The 21,099-nt window shown below is 44.5% G+C and overlaps 1 protein-coding gene across 1 annotated transcript; it reads right to left on the bottom strand.

Moving 5' to 3' along the window:
• Positions 1 to 6,750: 6,750 nt before the first annotated feature.
• MKRN2OS (MKRN2 opposite strand) lies at positions 6,751 to 13,320 on the bottom strand. The gene is made up of 4 exons (XM_023218405.1): positions 13,103 to 13,320; positions 10,230 to 10,279; positions 8,924 to 9,086; positions 6,751 to 7,383 (listed from the first exon to the last, which is right to left on the bottom strand). Exons 1-4 carry the CDS (start codon positions 13,318 to 13,320, stop codon positions 7,143 to 7,145), a joined length of 672 nt encoding a protein of 223 aa, XP_023074173.1. The 3' UTR covers positions 6,751 to 7,142.
• Between the last annotated feature and the right edge of the window lie 7,779 nt (positions 13,321 to 21,099).

The raw sequence follows: 21,099 nt of genomic DNA, 5'->3' as shown, positions 1-21,099 counted from the left end.
TGAAGACTTAAGTTACCTAAGGGCATTTGGTGGCAAGAGAAGGGAGATGGGTGGCTGGGCATGGTGGCCCATACCTGTTATCCCAGAACTTGGGAGGCCAAGGCCCATGGATCGCTTGAGCCCAGGAGTTTGAGACCAGCCTGAGCAACATGGTGAAACCTCCTCTCTACTAACAAAAATTAGCCAAGCATCGTAGCACATGCCTGTAATCCCAGCTACTCAGGAGGCTAAGGTGGGAGGATCGTTTGAGCCCAGGAGGCAGAGGTTGCAGTGAGCGGAGATCATGCCACTGCACTCCAGCCTGAGCGATAGAGCAAGGCCCTGTCTCAAAAAAAAAAAAAAAAAAAAAAAAGAGTGGGGAATGGGAAGGGGAAATACTTGCTTTTTGGTGGTAGAGGGTGACCAGCTAAGGTAGTAGCCTGAGCTATATTTTCTTAACTGGTTCAGACACTACTTGAATGATTTTGCTGCAAGCCCTTACATGTTTGTTATATTTAATTTGCATAGCCAATATGGGGTATTGGCAAACCATGATAGCAAACATTTGGAGAGTGGGAGTTGTGATGGGGCAGAGGCCTGTGTATTTATCCCTGCGGCAGCCTTGTGCATGCAGGTGGAGGGACCCACAGAGGAATGTTTGAGGCTCAGAGATGTTGGCAGGTGTGCATCACTACCAGTCATGCACACGGAGGACTGGACCTGAGATCAGTGTCTCAGCTGAAATGGCATTGTCCTAAAAATTACATGCAGTCAGAAATAGAGCCCTGTTGTCTGGTGGTGGTGGTGGTGGTGAACAAGGAAGGCCACCCACCACATCAGGCAGGGCCAGCTTTGTGCTCCCACACAGTCCTCTACCTCAGGGATGGGGTGCAGCCTGAGGTGCCCTTACTTACTGGTTGTGCCTGTGATTTTGAAAACAGCATCAGAAAGATTCCATGACGACCGCCTATGGATCTAAGGGTAAGAACCTTGGTGCAGTGTGTGGCACTTGGCTTTTAATTCCCCAGAGAGAATTCTGAAAACTGGGTAGTGAAATGAACCTTCTAGAAAGGAACGCTTCAAATCTCAGTTCTGCTTCCCTGTGGTAGTGTGCCCTGGGCAATTTACTTGCCCTTGATAACTTCAATTTTCTTATTTCTAGCATGTAGCTAATGTTGCTTACCTAATCATGTGGTTGTGTGGGTAAAGGAGAGCTCAAAAAGCACTGTAATCCCAGCGCTTTGGGAGGTCAGGGTAGGTGGATCACTTCAAGTCAGGAGTTCGAGATCAGCCTGGCCAACATGGTAAAAACCCTGTCTCTATTAAAAATACAAAAAAAAAAATTAGCTGGGCGTGGTGGTGGCACCTGTAATCCCAGCTTCTTAGGAGGCTGAGGCAGGAGAATCACTTGAACCTGGGAGGTGGAGGTTGCAGTGAGCCCAGATCACGCCACTGCACTCTAGCCTGGGAGACAGAGCAGAACTGAGATTTGAAGCGTTCCTTTCTAGAAGGTTCATTTCACTACCCAGTTTTCAGAATTCTCTCTGGGGAATTAAAAGCCAAGTGCCACACACTGCACCAAGGTTCTTACCCTTAGATCCATAGGCGGTCGTCATGGAATCTTTCTGATGCTGTTTTCAAAATCACAGAGACTGCACTCTAGCCTGGAGACAAAAAAAAAAAAAAAAAAACCTGAAGTTTCATTGTTACTTATTGATAACTTTAAATTGATAATTTTTTTAAGAAAAAAAAAATTCTGGCCAGGCGCGGTGGCTCAAGCCTGTAATCCCAGCACTTTGGGAGGCCGAGATGGGTGGATCACGAGGTCAGGAGATCGAGACCATCCTGGCTAACACAGTGAAACCCCGTCTCTACTAAAAAATACAAAAAACTAGCCGGGCGAGGTGGCGGGCACCTGTAGTCCCAGATACTCGGGAGGCTGAGGCAGGAGAATGGCGTTAACCCGGGAGGCGGAGCTTGCAGTGAGCCGAGATCTGGCCACTGCACTCCAGCCTGGGCGACAGAGCCAGACTCCGTCTCAAAAAAGAGAAGAAAAAAAAAATTCTATTAACTTGAATGTGGTTCTTATTTTCACCCTTGTGGAGAAATACTTGGATTAAAAAGAAAGAAATTTTCTCTCCTCCCACCACCCACCTCCCATGTATGATTTTACTAACTGAACTGAATTTTTAAAATCTCATTACAGACTTGAATAATCATCCCATGAATGTTAACTTCCCTAACACTATAACCGAGGCCCATTTCTAAAGTTGATCTTAAAACTGGAAAATTTGAGTCTATCTAATTTTGTGAAATATAGGGATGCTTTTTACGTGATGTAAAAATCATATTTGTAAAATGGTTAAACTAGGAGGCAATATTTTTATTTCAAGTATGATCTCTTTTAAGTGAAAAGTTTCTGTCATTTAAAATTTTTAGAGTCTTATATTTTCACAAACAGTATTTCAAAGGCAAACGTTCTTCCTAACTTTGTGTGTGTGTGTGTGTGTGTGTGAGACGGAGTTTTGCTCTTGTTGCCCAGGCTAGAGTGCAGTGGTGAGATCTTGGCTCACTGCAACTTCCACCTCCCGAGTTCAAGAGATTCTCCTGCCTCAGCCTCCCGAGTAGCTGGGATTACAGGTGCCTGCCACCCTGCCCGGCTACTTTTTGTATTTTTAGTAGAGACAGGGTTTCACCATGTTGTCCAGACTGGTCTGGAACTCCTGACCTCAGGTGATCTGCCTGCCTTGGCCTCCCAAAGTGCTGGGATTTTCCTAACTTTTAAATGGCACATGCTGCTAAAGTAGAATCAGAAAATTTGAGTCCACATTTCAAACCACCACTGGGAAAACAGTGGTAACCTAAAGGAATGTTGCTTGATCACTCTGAGCCTTGGTTTCCTCAACAGTAAAATGAGGATAATTACCACCTCCTGAGTTTGCTTTGCAGACTAAATGAAATGAGATGACATACAAAAGGGTCTGGCACACAGTAGGTGTACTTTTCCCCTTTCAGACAAAATGTAAGCATTGCCATCCTTATTTTCACTAGGAAGTGAAAAGCCTATTTTATGCCCTGGTAGGTGAGGCAGTGGAGGGGAAGGAGGCGATAGAAAAATAATTGGAGGTAAAGTAGTAAAGACACTGAGGAGACTGGGAGGAGAGGCAATACTGTAGGAAGCACCTGCTGTACACAGGGAGCTAGATGCAGCCATTGTGAGGTTTTTATTTTGTTTTTTGGTTTTTGGTTTTTTTTAATAGTGGTTGGTAGGTTTTCCTGGTTCTAGGAGTAATTCATGCATGCTGTAGAGGCTTTGGAAAATTACCTTTGTATAGATCATTTTAGTCTTTCAGACAGGAAACACTTCAGCACTTACTGTGAAAAGGATCCCGGTGGTCATCCCATGAACATTGATCGAGTCCCAGATGTGTGCTCCGGGGAGTGCTGAACAATGGAGTGAAGAAGCACATCTCGGGAGGTGCTGGGAAGAAACTTGAGATTTCATCTGGGGAACAGAGTTGCTGCCAGTGCTGAGTCTCCCTGCTGCTTCAGTTAGCATTTAGCTGATATGATAAAGGAAACTTGATCGAAGGAGTCTCAGTTCATAATTCTATGGACTGAGCAACATTGCCATCTGTTGGTGTAAATCAGTAACTGATTTCCTTTATTAGGGGCAAAACCTATAGATTGGTATGTGGTCTCTTATTAAGAGGAGGGGGCCAGGCGCGGTGGCTCATGCCTGTAATCCTAGCACTTTGGGAGGCTGAGACAGGTGGATTGCTTGAGGCCAGGAGTTCAAAAGCCAGCATGGCCACCATGGTGAAACCCCGTCTCTTACTAAAAATACAAAAAATTAGCCAGATGTGGTGGCAGGCGCCTGTAATCACAGCTACTCAGGAAGAATCGCTTGAACCTGGGAGGTGGAGGTTGCAGTAAGCCGAGATCACACCACTAACTAATAGCCTGGGCAACAAGAGCAAAACTCCATCTCAAAAAAAAAAAAAAAAAAGGAATTCGTAGCCTGCTGAATGAAGTGAGAGGAAGAAATATGAGGCCAGCTCTTGCCAATGTCACCTCCAGGTTGGAGAGCACCCCCTAAAATAGAGAATGGGGACCATCTAAAGCTCTTCTTGAAAATTAAGGGGTGAGAATCCCAGCACTTTGGGAGGCTTAAGTGGGAGGATCACTTGAGAACAGCCTGGGCAACATAGTGAGACCCTGTCTTTACAAATAATGTTTAAAATTACCTGGGCGTGGTAGCATGCACCTGTAGTCCCAGCCACTGGGAAGGCTGAGGTGGGGAAATTGCCTGAGCCCAGGAGGTTGAGGCTGCAGTAAGCCGTGATTGTGCCTCCAGACTCCAGCCTGGGCAACAGAGAAAGACCCTGTCTCCAAGAAAATAAATAAATGAAAAGAGCTGCAGCCCCTAAGGGAAATTAGCATGAAATAGGTATTTCTTAATTATTTTAGCTGACTTTCATTGTTTACTGCCTTTGTGTTTGAATGTTGATGAAAGCAAATCCTGATTATCTCCTTTTTCTTCTCTAATGATGGCGAAGTATTGACCCAGTTTCTGCATGTACTGGGTACAGCTGGCCCCTTTCCATTTGCTGGGTTGTCCTCTTGACCACTGCAGTGTGGCCCCGGGGTTACGGGCACAGCTTTTGTGGTCGAACCCTGGTTTGAACCCCAGTTTTGCCACTGTATGGCTTTGGACAGGTCATTTCCTCAATTTCCCTTTTCATCTATAAAAGAAGCATAATGTTAGGACCCCCCTCAGAGGATGGTCTTGAGGATTGACAAGGAAGAATAAGTATTTCTTCTGGTGTGGAGTCCTTTATGAATACTCATTAACTGCAGCTGCTGTTACTACTACTACTGAGTAAAGAATTAGACTAGAGAAGCTGAATCCTAGTATAAAATGTGAAGAAATGAGGGCAGATTGGAATTCTTTCATCTTTACCCTCTGGGGTTTTGTTGACTTCTTGAACACCATGGAATACCAGTCATAGTTCTGCTTAAAATGATATCAGATTCTGGGTGGGCAGTTTTGTATTTGAAGGAAAGTACCTGACCTTGTAAATGCAAATGTTGCTTTGCCGTGCATTCTTTCCCACTGAAGTTACCTGTGCTGAAACGGACTAAATGCCTCTTTGGAAACAAGCTTTAAGGATCTGTAGCAAGTTTTCTGAATATCTTTATTACTAATGTTAAAGGATAAAGCACGTTTAAGTTTATTTGAGCAGACAGCCATTCGTGAATCAAGCTGCACCAAAACCGAAGTGGTTTGGGCTCCTGAGGATGGGTGTGAAGGGAGGCTTTTAGAGGGTATGTGAGAAGGCACAGGAGAGAAGTTGGTTGGTTAAAGTTTGAGCAGTTGTCTTATTTAGGTTATCCCAGTGGCAAGTATCTGATTGTGTAACTAATGTTCAGTTGGCCATTTAGGATTGGCTGAGCTTAAGTTTCGTTTAGTTTAATATGGAACTGGGTGTTGGATCCATCTTGGTGTAATGGCTTTCCCCTAAGTTATTTTAACACGAGGCAGTTATTGATACCTTTAAGATGAGTTTGATTTTTGGAAATTAGACATCAGTTGGTACCAAGACTGGGGATTAAGTGAAGTAGTACATCACATTTGGTCAAAAACAACCGAGTTCTGGAAGAAGTTTCCAAAGAGAAATTTGGTAATGTTTTGCCTGCTGGCCTTTTGAAGTTCAATGATTCTTTCAGTACATAAACTCCAACATACTTGTTAAAAGTCACATCATTTCTTTACAGTTTCTCATCCCAGTTTCCCCAGCGTCCTCTTGTGAAGGTATCAGAGAAAGAAGATAGCCCTCTCTTCGTGTCCTTTCTGAACTCTGCTTTTTCAGTGGGCAGAGGAAGTGCTTTGTGGCACAAACCCAACCCCCGAACCTCCATGTGTTGGGTCAGGCAAAATGAAATGGACACAGGCTGGAATTCTACTGATTTGAGGCGTTGCTGGGCTCGTTTGTGCAAATAGACTTAGAAGAGCTCATTTAAAAGGAGTGACCATTTCCTGATTTAGATTCTGAGGAGTTTTGGTTTTGTTTCACTGTTGTTCACTATCATGAGCTTACCGTGGGCTTTTTTTTTTTTTTTTTCTTGAGATGTAGTTTTGTTCTGTCGTTCAGGCTGGATTCCCGTGCTGCAATCTTGGCTCACTGCAACCTCTGCCTCCTGGGTTTAAGCGAATCTCGTGCCTCAACCTCCCGAGTAGCTGGGATTACAGGCACTCACCACCACGCCTAGCTAATTTTTCTATTTTCAATAGAGATGGGGTTTCACCATGTTCACCAGGCTGGTCTCAAACTCCTGACCTCGTGATCTGCCCGCCTCGGCCTCCCAAAGTGCTGAGAGTACGGGCATGAGCCACTGCACCCGGCCCTTAGCATGTGCTTTTAAAGTTAAAACCACGAGGGGAAGGTACTCATTTCTTCATAACTTGTGTTTCACCCACCTTGCTGTCTTCACATCCCCACTTTCTGCATCCACATTGAAAGGTGAATTTGTTCAGCTCATATTCATTTATAGGAATAATTTTCATTGCTATGTGAATAAAATGTGCTGCCAGTTTATGCTGTAAATGGATTCTTAGTTTAAAAACCTCACTGATAAGAAAATAATTTTGTTTTAATACATATAATTTTTAAAACCTGGGGCAATTTTTATTTTATAAAGTCTTACGATGTAGTAAGCTGACATATGCTTGAAGGGAAACCATACACGTTTTTATTTTTTATTTATTTATTTTTTGAGATGGAGTTTCACTCTTGCCAGACTGGAGTGCAACGGCATGATCTTAACCCATTGCAACCTCCACCTCCCGGGTTCAAGCGATTCTCTTGCTTCAGCCTCCCTAGTAGCAGAGATTATAGGCATGCGCCACCATGTCCGGCTAATTTTGTATTTTTAGTAGAGACGGGGTTTCTCCATGTTGGTCACACTGGTCTCGATCTCCCGACCTCAGGTGACCCACCTGCCTCAGCCTCCCAAAGTGCTGGGATTACAGGCGTGAGCCACCGCACCTGGCCCATACACGTTTTTATTAACCACAGTTAAATGCATTTAGAAATCCATAGTACTGATTAAAGGTAGCAACCACCTTACCCCCAACGCCCGGGCTGCACTTAACATAGCTCTCAGCACAAACCACCACCCTCAGGGGGTTGTGCCTCGTGCTGGGGACAGTCAGTGACATAGAAGCCATGCTCCTGTATCGCCCGGTAGAGTGTAATGAACTTGGACGCCAGCCTTGTCCGCGGGACTACGTACTTCTCCGTAAATTCACTCTTGTCCAGTTGCTGTCTACCTTCTGCCATCAGAACGCAGTTAATGAACATGAGTGTGTAAGTGTAGCAGTTGTGGTGGTCTTCTTCATACCTTATGGAAGAGAACAAGGGTGTTGAGAAGAAAAGGCTGCTCAGGGACAGTCCATGAAGCTACCCATCAGGTGCCTCAGCAAGCAAGGCCTCTGCTGGTTCATGTGGTTAAGAAGCTTCAAGATGTGCACTTCAGGCCAGGTGCAGTGGCTCACACCTGTAATCCCAGCACTTTGGGAGGCCAAAGTATGAGGATCACTTGAGCTCAGGAGTTTGAAACTGGCCTGGCCAACAAGGTGGAACCCTGTCTCTACAAAAAATACAAAAGTTAGCTGGGCATGGTGGGGCACGACTGTGGTCCCAGCTACTTGGGAGGCTGAGGCAGGAGAATTGTTTGAACCCAGGAGGCAGAGGTTGCAGTAAGCCAAGATCGCACCACTGTACTCCAGCCTGGGCGCATAGGAGGTTTAGCAAAAGGGTATATAAACCTGTCCCAAGCTTCAGTTATAATGTTTCACCTACAAGCTCCTTCCCATCCTGTTCTTTTCATGTTCACTTCAGACCCTAACTACAAAGCCTGGCAGAACCTTCATTTGATCCTAATCAGAATCATGAAGCCCAGACTGTTTTGGGCTTCATGTAATTCTGGGGGATGCTTGGTCTCTGGGCACCTGCTTGCTGCAGATTGGCATAGACTCACTCAGATGTTCAGAGTGGTTACTCAGTTGCAAGTTAACTACCAATTTGGGGAACTTACTGAACTTCTAGATTTCAGAGATGGAATTCCATATGAGTTTTATGATATTCCATAGTATCTAAACTTATTTCAAAGGAAACCTCAAAATCCACAAATATGCTATACATCTTATCAAATGTTGAGAGTGAGAAATTAACTTGAAATTGCTAAAATTACAAAAAAGAAGCTTTTACATTTTGAACATTGTTTTTTTTTTTTTTTGTTCTGTTTTGTTTTTCTTTTTTTGAGACGGAGTCTCACTCTGTTGCCCAGGCTGGAGTGCAAAGGCGTGATCTCGGCTCACTGCAACCTCCGCCTCCTGGGTTCAAGTGATTCTCCTGCCCAAGCCTCCCAAGTAGGGACTACAGACGTCCGCCACCATGCCTGGCTAATTTTTGTATTTTTAATAGAGACAGGGTTTTACCATGTTGTCCAGGCTGGTCTCGAACTTCTGACCTCAGGTGATCCACCTGCCTCAGTCTCCCAAAGTGCTAGGAATACAGGTGACAGCCACCGTACCCAGCCTGAATATTTTTTTTTAAATTTTTGTTTTAAAGAAATATATCGTGACTTGCTATGTATGTGTACAAATACCTTGTCACACAACTGAAATAACTGAATACAGATTCTAGTCCTTTCAGCTCTTAAAACGCTGTAATTTTGTTATATGTGTGTGCTGACCCAACTGCAGAAAACCTAGAGTAGTTCAACCCTTGTTTAAATTCTGTTAGCGATGTTAATATCTCTGTATCAGCTCAAAGTGAAGCTAAATGCTGCTGAGTCCTGTGTGAGCTGAGGCCACACGGGGATCCCACTTGCATAGCATGTGAGTGCCAGCTAGGGTGCAGCATTTGCAGTCGTGTACCTGTGAGGCAGCCAGGTCCCCGAGGTGGAGAAGTCTTCCAGGTACTTGTCCCATTGCTCCATCATTCCATACATGTGGGGCTGCAGTAATGGGATGCTTATGCTCTGTTCCCACCCTGCTCCATCTCGCTGGACACCATGTGCACTGTAATTATACACAACTCCTGCAAATCAAAACCAAAGTCATGTGGAGCCTCAAGGAGATACACACCTCTGTGAAAAAGGGACATCAGAAAATGACAGTAGCCATGTGGTAACTTTACATAATATAAATCCAGGGTGGAGGTTCTAGAATCTTTCTTGCGCCTAAGGAGATTTAGATTTGCCTAGAGTCAGGGAGGGGTTTATGTAGCCTTCCCTGTAACCAGCAGTCATTTCCTTGAGAGAAACCCAGTTCTAGCTCTACCTGCTGTTCAGGGCTGTGAAGTTGCCCCCAGGAAACAGAGACGATGATAGGCACCAGGATCATCATCTCCAATATTTTTATTGAAGTTCTGTATTTACCAATGGGTCAATCCTGTCTCCTTAAATCAAGAATAAATTTCCACCTGCTAAAGATGAGTGGTAAGTATGACTGTTCTTGTGGGTAACTAAGTTCAGAACCGTTCTGGATTTCTGATCAGTGTCACTTTCTCTTGCCTCAGTGAGTAAGGAAAGGCTGTTATTAGACCGCACCTGTGAGGCCTGGCTAGGTACCTCACCTGCCTCACCATATCCAGGCTACATATCCTGCAGGTGGCTCCATCCAGGCCCTTTTCCTGCAGACAAGAAAGCTTCTGGCTGAAGGGTTGCACACACTGCCCTCAGAGCTATAGGTAGCCAAAGGAACAGTTTTGTTTAATCTTCACTTTCCTTGGGAAAAAAAAAAAAAAAAACTGCAGGCCCCACTACATCCTGCTTTACTCCTGAAGTCCCTAGAATGTATGGGGACCCAGTGGTAGTCAGCTGAGCATAGGATTGGAAGAGAGTCTGGTTCTAAATTCTGGTTCGGACACAAGATATGAGGTCTTGGGCAAGTCAATCTCACTGGACATCTATTTCTTCTTTTAAAAATCAATAAAAAATGTACAGGTTTGTGAGGCTCTTCACTGAGAAAATATTAGCTTTCAAATATTTCATATTGTTGGTAATAATTTGCCATAGTCAAATATTTCTCATTTGGGGGCAATGCCCACTTCATGGTGCAGTAGAAGAACCCAGTGAACAATGGAATCACTCATTAGATGTTGCCATAATCAAATCTCCACAAATACTGCTTTCCTTTTACTGGGTAGTGGGGGTTTTTTAAGCTACAAAACTGCACTTACCATTTGTGTTAGTTATTCCAACATGAAGATCAGACCTCCCATCATACTCCCTGAAAGAAACAAGGTTTGTTTTTTTTTCTGGTTTGCATGGGTTTGGCATGAAGAATTTTCATTTAAAGTAGGAGGAGCCCGAGCACAGTGGCTCAAACCTATAATTCCAGCACTTTGGGAGGCCAAGGTGGGCGGATCACTTGGAGCCAGGAGTTTGAGACCAGCCTGGCCAACATGGCGTGAGTCCATCTCTACTAAAAATACAAAATTTAGCAGGGCGTGTCAGTGTGCATCTGTGATCCCAGCTACTCAGGAGGCTGAGGCACAAGAATCGCTTGAACCCGGGAGGTGGAGATTGCAGTGAGTCAAGATCGCACCACTGCACTCCACCCTGGGCGATAGAGCGAGACTCTTTGTCTAAGAAAATAAATAGAGCCAGCTGGGTGCAATGGCTCAACGCCTGTAATCCTAGCACTTTGGAAGGCTGAGATGGGAGGATCTCTTGAGGCCAGGAGTTCAAGACCAGCCTAGCCAACATGTGAAAACCAGTTTCTACTAAAAATACAAAACTTAGATGGGCAGGGTGGCACATGCCTGTAATCCCAGCTACTTGGGAGCCTGAGGCATGAGAATTGCTTGAACTCGTGAGGTGGAGGTTGCAGTAAGCGAAGATTGTGCCACTACACTCCAGTCTGGGTGACAGAGTAAGACTGTCTTAAAAATACAAGTAGGGGGAGAGCCAGGCATGGTGACTCTTGCCTGTAGTCCCAGCTACTTGGGAGGCTGAGTTGGGAGGATCATTTGAGCCCAGGAATTCAAGGCCGCAGTGAGCTATGATTGTACCACTGCACTCCAGCCTCAGCGACAAAGACCCTGATTCTCAAAAACAAAACAAAAAACCCCAAAACAGTTTGGGCTTCATGATTCTGATTAGGATCAAATGAAGGTTCTGCCAGGCTTTGTTGTTAGGGTCTGAAGTGAACATGAAAAGAATAGGATGGGAAGGAGCTTGTGGGTGAAACATAATTGAAGCTTGGGACAGGCTTATATACCCTGTTGCTAAACCTACTATGTGCTTACCATTTGTGTTAAGTCCAAATAGCCTTCCCTGTTATTTGCAGAACATTTCCTTGAGACAAACCCAGTTCTAGCTATACCTGCTGTTCACGGCTGTGAAGTTGCCCCCAGGAAACAGAATAATAGGTGCCAGGATCATCATCTTCAATATTTTTATTGAAATTTAATTTTTAAGATTAAAAATTAGTCCAGGCGTGGTGCCTCAAGCCTGTAATCCCAGCACTTTAGGATGCTGAGGTGGGCAGGTCATATGAGACCAGGAGTTCAAGACCAGCCAGGACAACATTGTGAAACCTCATCTGTACTAAAAAATAAAATACAAAAATTAGCTGGGTGTGGTGGAGGGCACCTGTAATCCCAGCTACTCGGATGACTGAGACACAAGAATTGCTTGAACCCAGGAGGAGGAGGTGGCAGTGATCCGAGATTGCACCACTGCACTCCACCCTGGGCAACAAAGGAAGACCCTGTCTCAAAAAAAAAAAAAAAAATTAGTCTTTGTTTTACAGATAAGGAACCAGAGATACCTGGAGCTGGTTAGAAGAACCAGGATAGGCATCAGGGGCTTTTTGATGCCCCAGCCTGTAATGCCCTCTCTGCGTTGGCTGCCTCCCTGACCAAGGCCCACGGATGCTGTCCGTTTAGCACCTAACAGGATGACCAAAACCTTTTACATATGTTGGTTCATTTCATCCTCATAGGGACCAGAAGGAAATTGATTAAGGAAGTTAGTAGGCAGGAAGGTGAGTAGTCAACTCCTGTTTTCTTACTCGAAACCAGCACTCTTGAGGGGACAGGAAAGTTAGGAGGGTGAACTCTAGGGAGCATTAGACTAATGATACACAGGAGCTGAACATGTTTCCTAAGGCATACACCAACATTCTACGACCCATGCTCTCCTAAAGCCTGGCCTACTCTGGGCCGATCCTAATCGTATTGGTAAACTCCACGGGAACAATAAAATATAAACCTGGCTGGGCACAGTGACTGATGCCTGTAATCTCAGCACTCTGGGAGGCTGTGGCGGGTGGATCACCTGGGGTCAGGAGTTTGAGACCAGCCTGGTCAACATGGTGAAACCCATCTCTACTAAAAATGCAAAAATTAGCCAGGCATGGTGGCGAGCGCCTGTAGTCCCAGCTACTCGGGAGCCTGAAGCGAGAGAATCACTTGAACCCAGGAGATAGAGATTGCAGTAAACTGAGACACCATAGCATTCCAGCCTGGGCAATAAGATGGAAATTCCATCTCAGAAAAAAAAAAAAGTATAATCCTTTCTTTTGCTTTCTAATTCATCCTTTTTGTTTATACCAGCACTCCCAGCAAGAGAGAACTGAATTTGTTCTTAAAAGCCACGTGGTGTCTACAATGGAAATAGATCGGTTCTAGTCTTCAGTTTAATTTGCCTCCATACAAAATAGTCTGTAAGTGCCAGTTCATCAGGCCCGGTATATTGTACCTGTTTGTCACTGAAACTACAAATTAACTGGCAGTGAAGGTATTACTTACATATTAGCTGCTGGGTCATTTTCCCGGTTAGCCTCTGAGCAATGTTTTTCTCTCTGAAAATCATATAAGCAGGTTTACTCCTCATATATTCCACATATATTTTTGCACTTATCACTGCAGGAACATAGGCACACCATCAATTTTTTGAAGCCAGTAGGCCTGCATCTCAGGATTTAAGGCCAAAGTTGAAAAAATTGTCCACCAAACCTCACACATTATATATTAAGGACATTTTAGTGACTAAAACAGAAGGAAAAGTTTGCACAATGCAATTTAACACTTTAAAAACACTGTACCTAAGAAATGTTCCCCGAGTTGGTCTGAGGTGGAATGAACATTTTTCTTGATGTCCATTAGTAAATGGATTAGCGATGCTAACAGGTGCGTCCTCCAGCTTCCTCGAGCCCAGGTCCTGCTGGCAGAGAGGGCAGCACTGGGGCACACTGAAGCTGTAGATGTATTTCTCACAGTGGTTGAATTTAATTAAAGCCTTCCCAGCCTCTGCGCAGTGCATAGCTTTCGCCTCCTGGGATGCCAGGGGAGGTTTCCGGAGATTTCCTTTTCCTCATTATACACCTGGCAAACGCACACCGCCCCGAGGAACCTGATCAGTGGTGATGTCATCCTGACTGATGGCTTCAGAAGCCAAACCAGATAGGATTAACCAGTAGCCAGGCCTCCCCATAGACTGTTTCTTAAAGAGCTAGTTTCTATTTGTTTATTTCCATTGTTTATGGTAACTGATAACTGCCAGCTCCTATTCATCCTTTAAAGCCTCACTTTTCTGTGAAATCTTTCTCAGCTTCCCCCAGTCTTCCCTTGCAGTGGCAGTGCTGAATTCATATTTCTGTCAGAACTCTGTTATTTATTTATTTGGAGACAGGGTCTCACTCTGTCACCCAGGCTGGAGTACAGTGGCACGATCTTGGCTCACTGCAACCTCCACCCCCAGGTTCAAGTGATTCTCCCCCTTCAGCCTCCCCAAGTAGCTGGGACTACAGACACACGCCACTACACCCAGCTAATTGTTGTGTTTTTTGGTAGAGATGGGGGTTTCACCATGTTGGCCAGGCTGGTCTCAAACTCCTGACCTCAAGTGATCTGCCTGCCTCAGCCTCCCAAAGTGCTGGAATTAAAGGCATGAGCCACTGTACCCAGCCTAGAACTGTTACTTAATCATTTAGTTTTGTTTCTCCCATTAGTCTGTGAGCTTCTTGGAATTGGAGACTGACCTTTATTTTTGTGTTTCCAGAATTGGTTAAATCATTTGTTATTGCATAAATAAATCCTTAATTTAAGGCTATTTTATTTTGACATTTTATATTGTAAAAGTAATTTTGCTTGTAAGAAAAATAACATCCAGAATGTTCTGGGGATTTTTTAAAAAAGTTAACAGCCCTGTTAGAAATAAGCATAGTGGTTACAGGAGGGAGATACTGACTGGGAGAGGACAGAGGTGGTTTCTCGGGTCCAGGGCGGTTGTGACTCATTATCTGGGTGTTAATAATATGGGAATATTCCATTTGTGAAAAATCATCAAGCTGTGCATTTTATTATATGCGGTATATAATTTTTCAATTTTAAAATAATTTTTAAATGTTTTAATTTGTGGGTACATAATAGGTGTATATATTTAAGGGGGTATATGGGACTTTTCTTTTTTTTCTTTTCTTTTCCTTTTTTTTTTTTTTTTTTTTGAGACAGAGTCTCACTCTTGTCACCCAGACTGGAGTGCAGTGGTGTGATCTTGGCTCACTGCAATCTCTGCCTCCTGGGTTCAAGTGATTCTCCTGCCTCGGCCTCCTGAGTAACTGGGATTACAGGTGTCTGCCACCACACCCAGCTAATTTTTGTACTTTTAATAGAGATGGGGTTTCAACATGTTGGCCAGGCTGGTCTCAAACTCCTGACCTCAGATGATCCTCCTGCCTCAGCCTCCCAAAGTGCTGGGATTACAGGCGTGAACCACTGCGCCCAGCCTACATGGGATATTTTGATACAGGCATACAATGTGCAATAATCACATCAGGGTAGATGGGGTGTACAATTTAAGAATAATTTTTAGCTAGGTGTGGTGGTGCATGCCTGTGGTTCCAGTTACTCAGGTGGCTTGAGATGGGAGGATCACTTGAGGCTCGAGGCTGCATTAAGCCAAGATCATCCCACTGTGCTCTAGCCTGGGCAACAAAGTGGGACCCTGTCTCTAAATAAATAAATAAATAAAATAATTTTAAGCAATTCCATAAAAATGTTCAGAAAAAAAGTAATACCCCTTCTTTCTCATGTAACATTTTTCCACCCACCATATTCTACTTTCCGGAGAAAACTAATGGTATGTTAGGTTTTTTAAAAGCTCAATATTGGCTGAGTATGGTGGCTCACACCTATAATTCCAGCACTTTGGGAGGCTGAGACAGGTGGACCACTTGAGCCCAGGGACTTCAAGACCAGCCTGGGCAACATGACAAGACTCCATCTCTACAAAAAATACAAAAATTGGCCAGATGTGGTGGTGTATACCTGTAGTCCCAGCTACTTGGGAGGCTGAGGTGGGAGGATTGCTTGAGCCCAAGGGGTCTTGGCTGCAGTGAGCCATGATCACACCACTGCACTCCAGCCTGGGTGACAGAGTGAGAGCCTATCTCTAAAACAAAACAGAACAAAACAAAAGCTCTCAATATTGTTATATTGTATACTGTTTTGAAATTTGTGTTTTTGCCTCATCTTGGAAACTTTTCCACAATATCAGTAATGTAGGTCTAGTTCATTCTTTCAGATTGCATGGGAATCCACATTTTGGTTGTACTACACTTTAACTAAGGCCCAATTGATGCCTGTAGTTCCAAAGATAAGCAATCTTAAAGGGAAGACCCACAGAGAAGGTATCATGGCAGGTAAAGGCACTTCAGGAGGGTTAAGTATTTCACAATGTACATTTAAATAAATTACAGTATGCCATAATGCAAAAAAGTGCATCTTCAGTGTTATAACATGAGAATGATCATCAGACTCACAGAACTAGAAAGGACCTCAGAAATCATTTCAACCAACCTTCTCTTGTTACAGTGAAGGCAGAGAGGTTATAGCTAGACACAGCTCAGGTGACAAGGACCTGAGATTGTTCATTATTAATATAAACCACATGATATGGCTGGGCGCAGTGACTCACGCCTGTAATCCCAGCACTTTGGGAGGCCGAGGCAGGTGGATCACCTGAGGACAGGAGTTCAAGACCATCCTGACCAATATGGTGAAACCCCGTCTCTACTAAAGTTACAAAAATTAGCTGGGCATGGTGGCAGATGCCTGTAGTCCCAGCTACTCGGGAGGCTGAGACAGGAGAATCGCTTGAACCCAGGAGGTGGAGGTTGCAGTGAGCTGTGACTGCACCATTGCACTCCAGCCTGGGCTACAGAGTGAAACTCTGTCTCAAATAAATAAATAACCACATGGTATTGTTTGTTAGGTTGCTTGAGTGACCCAAGCCACTTTCAATTGAGAATATAATCTTTCTGACACCAACACCAAGAGGTATTGTTAATCTCATGAAAAAGGATTGAGACACCATGCTTTAATAAACATTTAAAATACACCAGCACTTTTTTTCAACATAAGCATCTTCAATCTCCTTTTTTTACCGTGTCTCTATCTTAAAAAATCTTATTATAACATAAAACATAGGCACAGAAAACTAAATAAAACAAATTGTAGTTTAAAAAAATTTTTTAAAGGCATTTTATTTTTTATTTTATTTTATTTGAGAAGGAGTCTCACTCTGTTGCCTAGGCTGGAGTGCAGTGGCGTGATCTTGCCTCACTGCAACCTCCACCTCCCAGGTTCAAGTGATCCCTTTGCCTCAGCCTCCCAAGTAGCTGAGGCTACAGGCATCCACCATCACGCCTGACTAATTTTTTGTATTTTTAATAGCGACGGGATTTCACAATGTTGACCAGGCTGGTCTTGAACTCCTGACCTCGTGATCTGCCTGCCTTGGCCTCCCAAAGTGTTGGGATTACAGGTGTGAGCCACCACGCCTGCCCTATTTTATTTATTTATTTATTTATTTATTTATTTATGAGATGGAGTCTTGCTCCATTGCCCAGGCTGGAGTGCAGTGGTGCAGTCTTGGCTCACTGCATCTTCCATCTCCCGGGTTCAAGCGATTCTCCTGCCTTAGCCTCCCAAGTAACTGGGATTACAGGTATGCACCACTGCACCCAGCTAATTTTGTACTTTTAGTAGAGACATGGTTTCACCATGTTGACCAGGCTGGTCTCAAACTCCTGACCTGAAGTGATCCACCTGCCTCAGCCTCCCAAAGTGCTGGTATTACAGTCGTGAACTACCATACCCAGCCTATTTTATTTTTTGAGACAGGGTCTTGCTCTGTCACCCACGTTGGAGTGCAGTGGCACAATCAGTGCTCATTGCAGCCTCAAACTTCTGGGCTCAAGGGATCCTCCCACTTCAGCCTCCCAATCAGCTGGGACTACAGATGCATAACACCACAGCTGGCTAATATTTTTATTTTAATTTTTATAGAGACAGGGTCTTGTTATGTTGCCCAGGCTGGTCTTGAACTCCTGGGCTCAAGCGATCCTCCTGCGTCAGACTCACAAAGTGCTGGGATTATAGGTAGCGCCCTATAATTTTGGCTTGAAGAACTCCTTTTAGTATTTCTTATAGGGCAATTTTTCTAGTGATGAACTCTCACCTATTAGAATGGCTAAAATCCAAAACACTGAGAATACCAAACACTGGAGAGGATGTGGAGCAACAGGAACTCTCATTGCTGGTGGGAATGCAAAATGGTATAGTGATTTGGAAAATAGTCTGCCAGTTTATTACAAAACTCAACAAACTCTTACATATGACCCAGAAATTGTGCTCTTCGGTATTTACTCAAATGAATGAAAACCTATGTCCACACAAAAACCCGCACATTGACGTTTACAGCAGCTTCATTCATAATTGCTAATACTTGGAAGCAACCAAGATGTCCCTCAGCAGGTGAATGGAAAAACCGTGCTACATCGAGACAAGGGACTATTGTTCAGTGCCGAAAAGAGGCGCGCTATCAAGCCATGAAAGACATGGAGGAAACTTAAATGCGTATCGCTTATGAAAGAAGCCACTCCGAAAAGGCTGTGTACTGTATGACTCCAACTATATGAAACTGTGGAAAAGGCAAAACTGCTGAGACAGGAAAAAGATAAGTGGTTGAGGGAAGGGAGGGATAAATAGAGTACAGAGAATTTTTAGGGTGGCGAAACTACTATAATGTGTCATTACACATTTGTCAAAACCCATAGAATAAGCCTGGGCAAAATAGCAAGACCCCATCTCTCCAAAAAAATTTTAAAACCTAGCCAGGCACTTGTCCTGCAAGATGCCCACTTGGCCCTCTTCCAAGTGTATTTTACTTTCTTTTCATTCCTGTTCCAAAGCTTTTTAATAAACTTTCACTCCTGCTCTAAAACTTGCCTCAGTCTCTTTTTCTGCCTTATGCCCCTCAGTCGAATTCTTTCTTGTGAGGAGGCAAGAATTGAGGTTGCCGCAGGCCTGTACGGATTCACTGCCAGTAACTCGGACATCTGCCACCGGTAACATATTTTGGTGTTGGGTAACTCAGACAACTTCCTCTGCTAACATAGTTTGCTGCATGACTTGGATACATTCCCTAGTAGACACATATCCATTTGATTCCTTAAAGCAAAGTGTACCATTCCAGTCAAAGCCTTGGTAAAATAACCAGTTTCTTCACAGTATCAGTAATACAGGTCTAGTTCATTCTTTCAGATTGCACAGGAATCCACCCATCAGTGGGACATGACAGAGGCGAAATCCTGCCCCTGTCTCCCTTGGACTTGGTTGCATACCGCTTTCACCAACCCAAGGAGCCACCCTCCTGCCCTGACAGCTAGCAAGTGGCCAAGACCCACAGAACAACCACCACCACCCCTCTGTCATTACATTTTATTAAAAAAAAAAAAAAGATGGGTGCAGTGGCTCACGCCTGTAGTCCCAGCACTCTGGGAGGCTGAGGCGGGTGGATCACTTGAGGCCAGGAGTTTGAGACCAACCTGGCCAAAGTTAGTGAAACCCCATCTCTACAAAAAATACGAAAATTAGCCGGGGTGTGATGGTACGCATCTGTGGTTCCAGCTACTTGGGGGGCTGAGGCAGGAGAATCACTTAAACCTGGGAGGCGAAGGCTGTGGTGAGCCGAGATTGTGCCACTGCACTCCAGTCTGGGCAACAGAGCAAGACTCCATCTCAAAAAAAAAAAAAGATCAAGCCTGTAATCCCAGCACTTTGGGAGGCCGAGACGGGCGGATCACGAGGTCAGGAGATCGAGACCATCCTGGCTAACACGGTGAAACCCCGTCTCTACTAAAAACACAAAAACTAGCCGGGCGAGGTGGCGGGCGCCTGTAGTCCCAGCTACTCCGGAGGCTGAGGCAGGAGAATGGCGTAAACCCGGGAGGTGGAGCTTGCAGTGAGCTGAGATCTGGCCACTGCACTCCAGTCCGGGCGACAGAACGAGACTCCGCCTCAAAAAAAAAAAAAAAAAGAAAGAAAGAAAAAAGAAAACACTATAGAATATTGGAAAATAATCCAAAGGAATACATGAAAGGAGAAATAAAGAACAAATAACAGATTGAATAGAAAATAAGTATCTTTCAATGAAGGATTTATTAAGGAATAAAGGCCAGGCATGGTGGCTCACACCTGTACTCCCAGCACTTTGGGAGGCCAAGGTGGGCAGATCACCTGAGGTCAGTAGTTTGAGACCAGCTTGGCCAATATGGTGAAACCCCATCTCTACTAAAAATACAAAAACACAAAAATTAGCCTGGCATGTTCGCGCATGGCTGTAGTCCCAGCTATTCCAGAGACTGAGGCAGGAAATTCGCTTGAACCCAGGAGGTGGAGGTTGCAAAGAGTTGAGATCACACCATTGCACTTCAGCCTGGGTGACAGAGTAAGACTCTGTCTCAAAAAAAAAAAAAAGAAAAAAAAAAAAAGAAAAAATCAACAGGATACATTTAAATCCAACTATATTACATTTAGTGTAAATGGACTAAATGCTCCGATATAAAAAACAAAGAAGGCCGGGCGCGGTGACTCACGCCTGTAATCTCAGCACTTTGGGAGGCCGAGGCAGGTGAATCACTAGGTTAGGAGTTCAAGACCAGCCTGGCCAAGATGGTGAAACACCATCTCTACTAAAAATACAAAAAATTAGCCATGGTGGGCGCCTGTAATCCCAGCTACTTGGGAGGCTGAGGCACAGAATTGCTTGAACCCTGGAGGCAGAGGTTGCAGTGAGCTGAGATCATGCCACTGCATTTCAGCCTGAGCAACACAGCGAGACTCCATCTCAAAAAAAAAAAAAAAAAAAAAAAAGCTTTCCAAAACTGCCATAAAAAATGAAATCCAAATAGCTTTATATATAAGAAAGCAATGAGATCTTTTTAATTTTTTTAATTTTTAATTTTTATTTTTTTTAAGACGCAGTCTCGCTCTGTCACCCAGGCTGGAGTGCAATGGTGCCATTTCGGCTCACCAAAACCTCTGCCTCCCGGGTTCAAGCGATTCTCCTGCCCCAGTCTCCTGAGTAACTGGGATTACAGGCATGCGCCACCACACCTGGTTAATGTTGTATTTTTAGTGGGGTCGGGGTTTCTCCATGTTGGCCAGGCTGGTCTTGAACTCTTGACCTCAGGTGATCCACCTGCCTAGGCCTCCAAAGTTCTGGGATTACAGGTATGAGCCACCATGCCCCACATTTAAATCTTTAATTAAAAATCTTGGCCGGGCACGGTGGCTCAAGCCTGTAATCCCAGCACTTTGGGAGGCCGAGACGGGCGGATCACGAGGTCAGGAGATCGAGACCATCCTGGCTAACATGGTGAAACCCCGTCTCTACTAAAAATACAAAAACTAGCTGGGCGAGGTGGCAGGCGCCTGTAGTCTCAGCTACTCGGGAGGCTGAGGCAGGAGAATGGCGTAAACCCGGGAGGCGGAGCTTGCAGTGAGTTGAGATCCGGCCACTGCACTCCAGTCCGGGCCACAGAGCAAGACTCCGCCTCAAAAAAAAAAAAAAAATCTTCCTGCAGACTGGGCGTGGTGGCTCATGCCTGTAATCCTAGCACTTTGGGAAGCCGAGGTGGGCAAATTGCTTCAGCTCAGGAGTTTGAAACCTGCCTGGGCAACATAGTGAGATCTCCTATCTACAAAAAATACAAAAATTGGCCAGGAGTGGTGGAGCGTGCCTGGCGCACACCTG

Source organism: Piliocolobus tephrosceles, chromosome 2 (assembly GCF_002776525.5).
Source record: "Piliocolobus tephrosceles isolate RC106 chromosome 2, ASM277652v3, whole genome shotgun sequence".
Taxonomy (NCBI): domain Eukaryota; kingdom Metazoa; phylum Chordata; class Mammalia; order Primates; family Cercopithecidae; genus Piliocolobus; species Piliocolobus tephrosceles.
Note: the sequence above shows the minus strand (reverse complement) of the source record. Positions and strands in the feature narration are given on the sequence as shown.

Excerpts from the sequence above, each read along its gene's own strand:
- MKRN2OS (XM_023218405.1), bottom strand. The coding sequence starts at position 13,320 with ATGCACTGCGCAGAGGCTGGGAAGGCTTTAATTAAATTCAACCACTGT. Across the intron at positions 10,280-13,102 it reads ACTCGGGGAACATTTCTTAG|GGAGTATGATGGGAGGTCTG; the intron begins GTACAGTGTTTT and ends TGTTTCTTTCAG. Across the intron at positions 7,384-8,923 it reads GGGACCTGGCTGCCTCACAG|GTATGAAGAAGACCACCACA; the intron begins GTACACGACTGC and ends CTCTTCCATAAG.